The following is a 13,014-nucleotide window of genomic DNA, read 5'->3' as shown; positions in this document are numbered from 1 at the left end:
AAAAAAGCAAAATTTCGGTACAAAAATGTAATGAATTTCGGGTTCAAAAGCGGTAAATAAAATCAAATATCGGTGTTATAGCGGTGAATAATTGGATGAAAATTGGTATATTTGGTCTAGGAATTAATTTGTGCGCCTGGACAAGAGATGGCGTAACAAGCGTATCGTCCCACAGTTCCGTGTAGCCACACATGCGTTGAAAACTCCTGTCAGCGCACATCGTTCGTAGTATAGGGCAGTTGATTGACCCTTCAACAACAGCATTTTGTAGTCAACTGAACATGGCGCAGTTCGTGCCAGATAAAGTGTTTTTGCGGGGTGTTCTGCTTCATTACTTTGACATGCAGAAAAGTGCTACCGAAAGTCATCGTATTTTGGTGGAAGTGTATGGTGACCATGCGCTAGCTGAGCGAATGTGTCAGAAGTGGTTTGCACGGTTTAGAAGTGGTGATTTCAGCCTGGAAGACCAAGAACGACCTGGACAGCCAAAAAAATTTGAAGACGAAGAATTGAGAGCATTGCTCGATCAGGATTCGTGAGAAACGCAGGAAGAACTTGCAGAAGCATTAGGCGTTGATCAAGATCAAACAACAGTTTCCAAACGCCTCAAAGCCATGGTAATGATTCAAAGATGTCACATTGGGTTCCACCTGAATTGAAAGACAGAGACGTTGAAAGACGAAAAAACATTTGTGAATTGCTGCTTCAAAGACAGAAAAGAAAGGGATGTTTGCATCGCATTGTTACTGGCGATGAGAAGTGGATCCATTACGAGAACCCGAAATGAAGAAAGGCCTGGGTGAAGCCAGGTGAACCAGGTCCATCACAACCGAAACGAGATATTCACTGTTCAAAGGTTATGCTGTGCATATGGAGGGATATGAAAGGTGTGGTGTACTATGAGCTGCTGCAACTGGGTGAAACTATTAATGGAGAACGTTATCGACGACAATTAATGCGTTTGAAGCAAGCTCTGGCCAGGAAACGACCAGAATGAGAGAACAGACATGATAAACTTATTTTTCAACATGATAACGCTCACCCACATGTCGCAAAACCGGTCAAAACCTATTTAGAAAATGTCGGATGGGAAGTTTTACCCCACCTGCCGTATTCGCCAGACGTTGCTCCTTCGGGCTACTACTTGTTCGATTGCATGAATAACGATTTGATTGGACAGCGGTTCACTTCTTCAGAAGATATCGAAAAATGGGTCTCTGACTGGATCGCTTCAAAGGATGAGGACTTCTTTCGCCACGGAATCCGTAACTTGCCTGACAAATGGGCAAAAGTGGTGGCTCGCGATGGACAATGTTTTTCTTAAGGTATTTATGTATTTTGTGTTTGAACTACAGCTTCAATGTGTGCGTAACAACCGCACGAATTAATTCCTAGACCAAATATAAAAATACATTTTGGTTTTAAAATTGTGAATATAATCCTAAATTTGATTTAAAAACTACACTTATTCCACAGAAGTAACATTTCACTTCTAATAGCACATTTATGTAATTATCATACTATTAAGTTTATTTCTGTGTAAAGGAGTCCATTTTTGCTTCTTCAATATTAACATCAGAATTAAGAACTTTTCCAGGAATTGCATAACTCTCAGGATAATTCAGACCTCGGAAGGTGTCGCGTCAGTGAATAAACCCTGAATTTTGTGTTTAAGAGTTAATTTCGCTTTTTGCAGTTCATTTCGCATTATTTCATGACAAAACATGGTCACAAAATGCATCTCACACCTTTCAAACACATGAAAAATTAACACTACAATGTGTTTTTTCAAATTTCGTTTTTTTTGTCAAAAACGAAATGTGCATGCCTCTAATAATAGGTAGAGGCACATATTTTTGGTAAATAAAAAAATAATTTTGGAACAAAAATAGTCAATTTCGGGTTCAAAAGCAGTAAATAAAATAAAATTTCAGTGTTATAGCGATCAAAAGTGGTGTATAAAATGACATTTTGGCTTTAAAATTATGAACATAATCCAAAATTTGATTTAAAATCTGCACGTATTACACTTATTATTATGTTTTAAGATAACCCTTCTAAAAACACACATTTATGTAGTTACCAGAGTATTAAGTGTCTTCCTGTATAAAGGGGTCCATTCTTGCTTCTCAAATATTTACAGCAGAATTAATCAATTTTCCGTGAATTGCATAACTCACAGGATAATTCAAACTTCAGAAAGTGTCGCATCAGTAAATAAACTCTAAATTTCGTGTTTGAGTCTATTTCACATTTTGCAGCATTTCGTGACAAAAAGGGTTGGAAAATGCACCTCACACCTTTCAGAAACATGAAAAATTAACATTAGAATGTGTTATTTCACATTTCGTGTTTTCGTCAAAAACGAAATATGCCTGCCCCTAATAATAGGTATTAATTATTTTTTACACTAAATTATGGGTCAATTTTCAGCTGTACTTAGCATGATTGTAGGTACAGAGTAGTGCTACATTTTAGAATTTTTCTAGTTACTTTGCATTAATGTGAGGGCTACATGGACCTCCTGAATAAATTATATTTCTTTCATCTTCTTCTAATTGTGCCTGTATCGAGGTAGAATGTCAGTATTATGCCTGCTGTGATAGCCCTAACCATTTCATCCAAGATAAAACAACTATTAACTGTACAACAAATACAGTGGAACTTCATATTTATGTTCTTCAGGAAACAAAGCTGAAAAAACTTAAAATATGGGAAATGTAAAATCAAGGAAAATTTTATAACATTTTGCTATGAAGGACTGTCAAATTGAATGAATAATGTGGAAAAATCTAAAATCCGGGAACGTGAAATCAGGGTTCCACTGTAGTTCTTATTCAATTAATTTTAAAACATGTCTGTGCATTTGAAAAGTTCACATTTTAAAATTCCTAACCATTCAAAAAAAAACAAAAAAAAAACTCCCCTGCTTTTAACATACTTGGTATTAGGATGTTTGGTGATGGTTATTACATGGTGTTGGGATACTTGGTAGTTGTTATGCAGATAATGAAGTTACTCACATGTAAAGAATGTGAAGGTTAAAGAACAAATATATACCTTCATTACATGTACATTAGATAATACTAAGATGTATCACTTGTTGCACTTCCCAATAAAGCAATATGTTATAAAATTATACTATATTTTAAATGTCCCTCATAGTAACCTTTTTTTACCATAGGCTCTGAGAAACGTATAATCAATGTACTGTAATTAACAGTTGGGCTGAAAAGTTCGTAGGCTGACTCATAGATGGCGTTACTAGAATTAAATCCATGTGACTTTTACTTAGTACTAACCTTCAAAAGATACGTGTATAAATTTCACAGCTGCCGGATAATTAGTTCGTGAGATATAGCATTGTGAGTGAAGCAGCTTTTGTTATTGTGAAAAAATGGATAAAAAAGAATTTCGTGTGTTAATAAAGCATTGTTTTTTGGCGAAAAAAAATACTGTTGAAGCCAAGGCTTGGCTTGATAAACATTATTCGGACTCTGCACCAGGAAAATCAACCGTTGAAAAGTGGTTTGCTAAATTTAAACGAGGCGAAATGAGCATCGAAGACGATGCACGCAGTGGACGCCCCAAAGAGGCTGTTACCGACGAAAACATCAAAAAAGTCCACAAAATAATTTTAAATGATCGATCGTAAAGTGAAGTTGATCGAGATAGCTGAGACTTTAAAAATATCAAAGGAACGTGTTGGGCATATTGTGCATGAATATTTGAACATGCGAAAGCTGTGTGCAAAATGGGTGCCGCGCGTGCTCACAATCGATCAAAAGCAACAACGTTTTGATGATTAGGAGCAATGTTTAGCGATATTCAACCGTAATAAACACGAATTTTTCCGTCGATATATTACAATGGATGAAACATGGCTCCATAACTACACTCCAGAGTCCAATCGACAGTCAGCCGAGTGGACTGCACGTGATGAACCGAATCCAAAGCGTGGAAAGACGCAACAGTCGGCTGGCAAGGTTATGGCATCAGTATTCTGGGATGCCCATGGTATTATATTCATCGATTACCTCAAAAAGGGCCAGACCATCAACAGCGATTATTACATAGCGTTGTTGGAGCGTTTCAAGGATGAAATCACGAAAAAACGGCCCCATTTGAAGTAGAAAAAAGTGCTGTTTCATCAAGACAATGCACCGTGTCACAAATCAATGAAAACGATGGCAAAATTATATGAATTAGACTACGAATTGCTTCCCCATCCACCATATTCTCCAGATCTGCCCCCCAGTGACTTTTTTCTGTTTGCAGACCTTAAAAGAATGCTCGCTGGAAAGAAATTTAGCACTGATGAAGAGGTAATCGCCGAAACTGAGGCCTATTTTGAGGCTAAAGAGAAATCGTACTATAAAAATGGCATCGAAAAATTGTATGACCGCTATAATCGTTGTATCGCCCTCGAAGGCAACTATATTGAATAATAAAATCGAATTTTGTGAAAAAAATATTTTTTACTATGTTAGCCTACGAACTTTTCAGCCCAACTATTATTGACATGTAAGTTAGGAATGTACAAATGTAAAGTTTTTACCAAACAAAATACTGAACTTACAGAAAAATGGCCAGTGTTTCATGAAAAATCTGAATAATTCATTAATCTCCCAATAGAATTTATGTGGTCATGACTTTAAAGTGTCTTGCCCTAGAAGAAGAACCTGTGAATTTAAGAAATTTTACAGTTTCCGTGAATTCAGTCTTCCAATATAATATTGTAAATATTCCTTGAAGAAAATTAATGTTTTGTTAACCTCCTTAATTAATGTATGTAGTGAGGTGACTGCAATAAGTTTTGCTTTGAAACAGACAAGGTACATGTATTAAACTTTTATATTTAAATAGTAATGGAATGACAGAACTTTGCCCTGAATTCCAGGCTATTCATAGAAATATTTGATCACCAAAATTGTCAGCAATATTCCTGTAACATCCATTACTGATACATAGAGGCACATATTTTTGGTAAATAAAAAAGCAAAATTTCGGTACAAAAACTAAGTCAATTTCGGGTTCAAAAGTGGTAAATAAAATAAAATATCGGTGTTATAGTGCTGAAAAATTGGATGAAAAGTGGTATATAAAAAGACATTTTGGTTTTAAAATTGTGAATATAATCCTAAATTTGATTTAAAAACTACACTTATTCCACAGAATTAACATTTCACTTCTAATAGCACATTTATATATTTATCAGAGTATTAAGTTTATTTTTGTGTAAAGAAGTCCATTTTTGCTTCTCTAATATTAATAGCAGAATTAATCAATTTTTCCGGGAATTGCATAACTCACAGGATACTTCAGACCTCGGAAGGTGTCGCGTCGGTGAATAAACCCTGAATTTCGTTTTTAAGAGTTAATTTCGCTTTTTGCAGTTCATTTCGCATTATTTCGTGACAAAACATGGTCACAAAATGCATCTCACACCTTTCAAAAACATGAAAACTTAACACTACAATGTGTTTTTTCAAATTTCGTTTTTTCGTCAAAAACGAAATATGCATGCCCCTACTGATACAGTAAAAATATATCAGTTTCAAAGCTACAAATAAATAATTTATATAATAATAATAATAATTGAAGGGCTCCAGTGTAAACATGCCAAGTAACATTTTGGTCCTTTTTGAGTTAGAAAGTAAAATGTACCATCCTTCAATTTTCAATTGAAGTTGCCATGTCATATAATTTGCATTGGACTCAGTGAACCCTTCTGAAATTGGTTAACACAACACGAAAACAATTTATATACAGTGCAGCTTCTAATAACCTTTTTTCTTAATGAACTCAAGAATGACCAAAATGTCACTTACCATGTTTTACACCAGAGCCCTTCAATTAATACAAACAAAATAAATAATGCAAATTAATAATTAATATGCTAATGTTTTCAGTACCATCTTTCATTCATTTTAATTTTCTCTATCTTAGAGATAGGTGTTTTTATGGTTCCTTTTTGGATCATTGTATGAGAGTGTAGACACTTGATAACATAAATAACATGACATTGTAAATTGACAACCTTAACAAAGCATCAGTTATCACATCAAGTACATGTTTATTGGAGACATGATCAAGACAGAAGTGGAGAGAATTATCAGAAATCTTCGTCCTGCCCTGCAGATGAGATTGCGCTTCATAACTCACCTGAACATAGAAGAAATCAACGCTTCATGAGACAGGCAAGAGGCCGAACAGGTGCCTTCCACAAAACCTGTTGAAAATCCTGCAGCAGAAGTTCAGTAGCACGAATGTGCAAAGGAGAGGGCAGCTTAATGGAGGACCTTCAGAAAGAACCTAGTTTCTGAACTATTCCTATGTTCTAGAAAATGAACAATTAATAAACTTTGTAATATTTGCAAACCATGTGGAGGACACTGATCATGCTTGATTATATACATAACAAGAGAGTGAGTGTGGATCCCTGGTCGTGGAGTGGTGCAAGGTGGTGGAAAATTATGGAGGAACAGTGAAGAAAATGACAAACAAATACAGAAGTATTTGTCTTAATGTGATGCAATCTAACATACTCTATTTAGAGAAAGTTAGTGCTGATGATAATACTTAAATGAAGTTATAACTATTTTAAATGCATGAAGTAATAGAAAAGTTTTATGTGTGTAAATAATAACAAAAAACAAAGTAATGATAGTGATCCAAGCTTATAAACTGAACATAATAGTGTATTCCAAATGCAAACAAAACTTTTTTTATGATTGTAGTGAATCATACAAGAAGACTTAAAATATTAATTTTGATACAATTGTAATGAACTTGTTTTATACAAAGAATTGAAAATCAATGTATGCAATCAGTACACAAATGTCCCAGAAGATTAAATAAAGATGATTAAGATAAAACTACTACATATATTTGTTTTGTACTTTAAACAAAATTTCTAGTTACTCTATACATTTTTGTATTTTGGCAAGAATTCATTTTGTCACTTCACATGTACATTATGTAAGTTATGAATTACAGATCTCTTGACATGTACAAAAACATATTCAGTATTATTTACTTACAAAGCACAAATTTTGAAACAGTACAATAGATAATATTTTCTGGTAATGCTGTGAGGACTGTTTTATTTATTTGGAATGAAAATATACATACGAAGTAAAAAGTGCATATTCTTAGAGAAAGTAAAATCATCCATTACTTCATTTTTCTGGTCTGTTTATTTTCAATAATGTATAATATTAAATTATGGTCCCAAGAGTTTATTTAAATGAGTTAATATGGATATAGTTTGTAAATTTATTGTATTTTCAAATAAGAAGTGGCAAAAGGCTATATTTTGATGACCAACTGATTGTAATTTTTTTTTTTTTTCACAGGAAGACAATTTCAATATTTGTGAATGTATTATTGAATTTATCATGAAATAAAAGGCATCTTCATAAACATTTCCATAGTCCAGGTCTTTCTCATTGGCACTGGCACCGTCCAAAGCAAATTGCCAGTCTTATGAAATCATAAATCACTCCCTAAAATTTCTGTAATTTATATTCCTTTTTGGAAGACAATAATTTATATTCTTTTTTTTTTCGAAGACAAGCTAGGTTAATGCTAAAAAGTCAATGCATGATTCAACGTGTGTTTTCGCAACTGGGTGTGAATTTTCGAAATTTCAGCATATTTTTCAATAAGTCTGTAACTGAAAATTTACAGAGCTATTTTATTCATGTATTATAATGAAGCTTTGTTCTACAAGTTGAAAATCTTTCAGCATATTTTTTCTAGGTTCAACTCTTTAAGAGAGTGTTGACAGCGTAACCATGGATGCCATTAATGTGTTAATAACGTTTTGGGTATGTTACTCATACTAATTTATTAAAAATCATCCTTAGTTATCTTTTGAGTTTCTAGCAACATTCAAACTTAATGTATGTCACAGGCTCAATAAGATTACAAAAACATATACAGGGTGTTTCAAAATGATTTTTGATAGCATGTATATGCTGTATTGAACTGCAACAGATATTCGGATGAAAGAGTAACATTGTGAGTTCATAACAATATGAATTTATAAAATATATCCTTCAAGTGTTTGACGTGAGTACCCTTTGTCACATATCTATGTAAAATGATAGCCTTTACAAGTACATGCAAGATGTGGGATCCTTGTTTAGTCAACAGTAGTTATCTGTGTCTACAAGCATCATTAGTTTTTCACTGTATTCACTTTTCAGCTATGTCCATTACTACTGTTGCATTTCCTTTATCTGTGCAGAGAATCTTTATCGACAGCAGAAATAACACACTGTAGTACAAGGGTCATCCAGAAAGTAAGTTCCATTGGTCAATTAAAAAACACAAAATGTAATTGAACAAAACATTTTATTGTACACTGAAATACAAGCCTTGGACTATGTTTCAACATAATTGCCATCACTGTTGAGACACTTATCATAATGAGACACCATTTTTTATATCCCCATATCAAAGAATGATGCCACCTTTGTTGATAACCAAGAGGTAACAGCTTGTTTGATCACATCATCATCCTCGAAGCTCGAACCAGCAAGGAAAGCTTTCAGGTGCAAAAAGAGATGAAAATCAGATGGGGCGAGGTCTGGGCTATATAAGGGATGAAATGTTTTCCAGCCAAAGTCTGTAAGGAGTCATTGTGTTGCAGCTGCCGTATGGGGACGAGCATTGTCCAACAACATGGCTCAACATGCCACGGCACTTGTTTTGGATTGCGTGACAAAATTTTCGTAGAGTTTCACAATAGCTGTTTGCATTGATGGTTTCGCTGTGCTCCAAAAAGTCCACAAGCAATGCACCTTGTCTGTCCCAAAACACTGTGCACGGACCTTCCGAGTGGGCAGAACCGGCCTGGCTTAGGTCTTTCATGGTGAGGATGTGTGCCTCCACTCCATGGACTCATTTTGATTCCGGAGTCTCGTGCAACAGCCATGTCTCGTCATCAGTCACGATCTGATTCAAAAAGTCATCACCCTCCTCGCAGTACCGTGTCAGAAACAGTATTTCACTCCTTAATTGCCCCTTTTGTGGTAAGCGAGCGTGGACTCAGCTGGCACACAATTTGTGGAAGTTCAGTCTGTCCGACACAATTTCATGAAGCAGCGACTGGGAAATTTGTGGAAAATGCACAGTGTTGTCAGGGTAAATCGTCGCTTCTCTTAATCTTCTCTTCCATAGCATGGACCAATTCGTCTCTCACCAGAGATGGTCGCCCACTGTGTTCATCATCATGCATATTGTTCCATCCTTCATTAAACTGTTGCATCAATCTCCATACCATTGAGGCACTCATGATCTGCTCACCACACACTTCACCAATATGACGGTGAATTTCAGCTGCTGACACATTCTGTGCATTCAAAAACTGCATGACTGAGCACACTACACACGTGATGGGTGTTTCGATTTTCTTGAACATTATCACAACCCATTACGAAGCATCTGCACTTCTGTCTTCTCTAACACTGACGTCTCTGCCTTGTCAATGGGTCTAACTACTTGGTGCGCATGCACACTTTTGCGATTGCAGTGCAGCTGCGGTATAAATTACAAACGGAACTTATTTTCTGGGGCTGCTTTGTAGAATAATAACATAGGAAGAATAAAATAGATTGAAAGAATAAACTGGAGAAGTTTCCAATTTAGTGGGATTGTTTCTGTGTGCGCGTGTGTGGGGGAAGGGGGGAGGTGTGTGTGTGTGAAAGAAAAGTAGTATCCATGTGTGTTGTTCTCGGTATTACTTTCCTCCAGTACATTAATATTATTGTTGAATGTAGGTTTTCGCACTCAAGTGTGTAGAGGAAGTATGAAGCAAATTCGTCCTGTTCATTTTCAAGCAGCACAAAATGAACAAATGTATCAGTCAAGGAAGCATTTCTCCATTTAAAGAACACAGGACATCATGGCCAACAATCTTCATCCCGTATTTCTCTTTGTCATCACTGCTCAGTCTACTGAAATGCATATCCTGAATGATATAGAAGGCACATAATTTTAATGTTGTTTGGGTTGTCTATACACAAGGTGCTGGGTGGTCAGACATCAAGGACATACTGGAATGTTCTTTCAATAGGTTAGTTAGAACCCAGAAGTATCAGAGACTACATGATTTTTTAAGAGCTTTGAGAACATGCATATTGCATGATTTTCAAAGCTTGTTTGTTCAGACTTCAAAAATCATCTACTAGTGAACTACGTGTTTATTTTGTCTTCTCAGGTGTTTTGTACTCTAGTTTACAGTTAGAAATGAGAAATTTGCCTGTTATTAGTATCGTGAAGACTCGTGTTGATAAGAGACTTGAAAGAACATCAGTAGAAAGCTCCAGGGGCACAAATACCAATCACCACGTTACTAACCAATCCAATATTAATGTATACATGTACTCTTGTAAAAACCAAACTCTTCACTTCAGCGTGGTTCCTTTGTAATGAGAACAATAATTTCCTAAATACTTATTTGAATTTGTAAGGCATCCACCAACAAGATTAATAACTTTTATTTCTATTTTAGGGTAAATTTCAAATTTTCTCCAGTCGTCCAAACCAAATTCAATATTTAACACTACTGCCTTTTGTTTTACATACCTTTTTCATAGCGCATTCATTCCTCTGTTTCCTTCTTATGACCTAATTTTTGCAAAAGCATTCTTCTTTGATATATTTGTCGCATACCACAAGATAGGTGCAAGAAATTTCTGCTTTTGAATGTGCAATCCAACATATTTTAAAAACCAGATGTCGTGATTCCGAACAATTCACGGATGTAGAGAGACTGGAGTTGTGAGGCGAGAGAGGGGGATGCCTATCATCCTCGACGTTGCCAGCCTTCACAATTCAAAAATCTCTGCGGAAATCATACTAATAATAAAATAAAGATAGCTACTTATCATACAGGTCTGCAAAAAAGGATATGCGCACCAGGAGATTGTATAGCAGTTTGACATTCAAAATCATCGGTGACAATTTCTCATGTTGGAAGCTCCAAGGAGTTATAATTATTTTAATGGTTCTCGTATGCCATAACAATTTACCGTATGAGAACCAGAGGAATAGAACTCCAAAAATGCGGTTCTCCTGTGAAGAGCTTTATTTGTACTCAGATCAACGTATCTCCACCCCTAATCCTTAGCGGTAAGGTGGAGACAGGTATTTCCAATTTACTGACTCTTTTGAGTCAGATATAAATTCATAGGTGGATCTAGTGTGTTTTTTTTTCCTGGGAGGGACACAGAATATGCTGTAAGCAAATAAGCAAACAAGAAGTAACAATGCAAATAGGATGTGCAAGTTTTTCTAAACATTAAAAGCAGCCTCACATTAACATCCAGACAATTACAATAGTTCGTTTTAGGTCCGATTTGTGGTCAGATAAACTAACAGAGTCTGGACCTTCAAAATGGAATCCGAACCACTGCACAATGTCATTCCATCAGGAAACAAACCTTTCTTTTGATCATAATATGATTTCATTAGTAGTTTTTTGTGAAATTGAAGTCAGTCTAGGCTATTTCTATTTAGCAGTGTTTACAGAAAAATAGCTAAGCTTGAGAATTTATTTCCTCAGGAGGAACTAACACAAACGGGAAATATTTGATTAGAATACACTCGCTCTGTGTCATCAGTTAATGTTATTGCCTCGTAGCCAACAAACCCCGGATTTGTTTTCCCGTGCAGACTTATTTAAGTATTTGCTAAATCTAGCATCGATTAATGCATTTATGCTATACTTTAATTTAGACGAAAGCATTTTTCTTAACATTTTTGTTTCGCTCGAATTCTACCTTGTAAAAGTGAAGAAATTTTAAAGCATTTTGATGCCATAGCATATTCCTAATTTTCTTAGCATCTCTACCTCAACATTGATCTCGACGCCAACTTGAGAGAGAAGGCTGCCTTCCTTCAGATAGGAGATCTACAGCTCCTGGTGGTGAACATGCCTGCATTAAAATCCTGTGTATTCTCGCCAAGGCAAATTTGACATTGTAGGATCTCACGCTTAAAGTCCAGGGTGCATTTCGAAAGTCGCACGAGTTGAACACGTTAAACGAGTTATGGCCAGCGGCCATTCCACAAGTCCTCTCGTGAAGTTCGTTATGGCGTTCCTTCAATCGATTTTCGTGCGATACGTGAAGTTCGGAAATACAACTTAATATGAAGCAACATGCACAAGATGAGTGTGCCTCAACTGTTCCTAAAATGTAATGATACCAGCAGTAGAGTTTATTTCTGGCAGGACATGCCTTCCGCTGGATGCCATGTGGAAACTTTCTGTAAACAAAACGCTGCGCCTGTGCTTTCACATAGAGCGTTCCTTAAGTCTGTAAAGTGCTTTCACCAGGTTCACGAGCCCAGCTATCTTCGTTGAATTCGTTCGTTTCGTTCCTAAGACTTAAGGAACGCACCTCTAGATTGTCCACAGCCCCGATAAGGTAAGTGAGGTTACATTTCAATCTATGTTGCACTGTGAATGTTTTGTATTCTCCTTACAGCTACCATGTCTACGGTACGTTTCATCCTAAGTTATTTGAATCGAAAACCGTAGTGTGATTTTTGTCCCAGAAAGGATCGTTTTGTTAAGTAAATCTCGGGAGTGGCTAGTGTCGGATCTGCTCTGCTTCAACCGGCATCAAACGTGTTTATTGGTGAGCACGGGGTCATACTCAGTCGTTCGAAAATGGATGAAAGAGAAATCAAGATAAAATGACAGCCCATGCGATGGATGACTAAAGCCACAGCCGGAGAAAGGTAGGTCCAAAATCCTTTAATTTCATATGTGTTCTCTATTGAATCCGTATGTACGTGCAGTTCAAGAAGAGATTGAAGATTCTGAATTGCTTGTTCGTGTCGTATGTTGTATTCAGAAGAGAGAGCAATTCTTAAGGAATTTATGCAAAGGAGCAAAAGAAGAGCACTTAGATAAGGCAATTGTATAATTTGTGTAATACGAGGGTCACTATTTATATTTTGAGCCTAACAATGAAAAAACAGGAATTTGGCATTGAA

The 13,014-nt window shown here is 36.0% G+C and overlaps 1 protein-coding gene across 1 annotated transcript in view; it reads left to right on the top strand.

Annotated features, from left to right (window-relative positions):
• Nucleotides 1-7,379, top strand: part of MED23 (mediator complex subunit 23) — an 88,346-nt gene extending 80,967 nt beyond the window's left edge. The window contains exon 22 of the mRNA XM_083122208.1: nt 6,057-7,379. Coding sequence (XP_082978334.1) covers nt 6,057-6,195 — 139 coding nt within the window. The 3' untranslated portion in view covers nt 6,196-7,379. The remainder of the gene's footprint in view (nt 1-6,056) is intronic.
• The last annotated feature ends 5,635 nt before the right edge of the window (nt 7,380-13,014 follow it).

This window comes from Lepisma saccharinum, chromosome 5 (genome assembly GCF_977018435.1).
Source record: "Lepisma saccharinum chromosome 5, izLepSacc3.1, whole genome shotgun sequence".
Classification (NCBI taxonomy): Eukaryota; Metazoa; Arthropoda; class Insecta; order Zygentoma; family Lepismatidae; genus Lepisma; species Lepisma saccharinum.
Note: the sequence above shows the minus strand (reverse complement) of the source record. Positions and strands in the feature narration are given on the sequence as shown.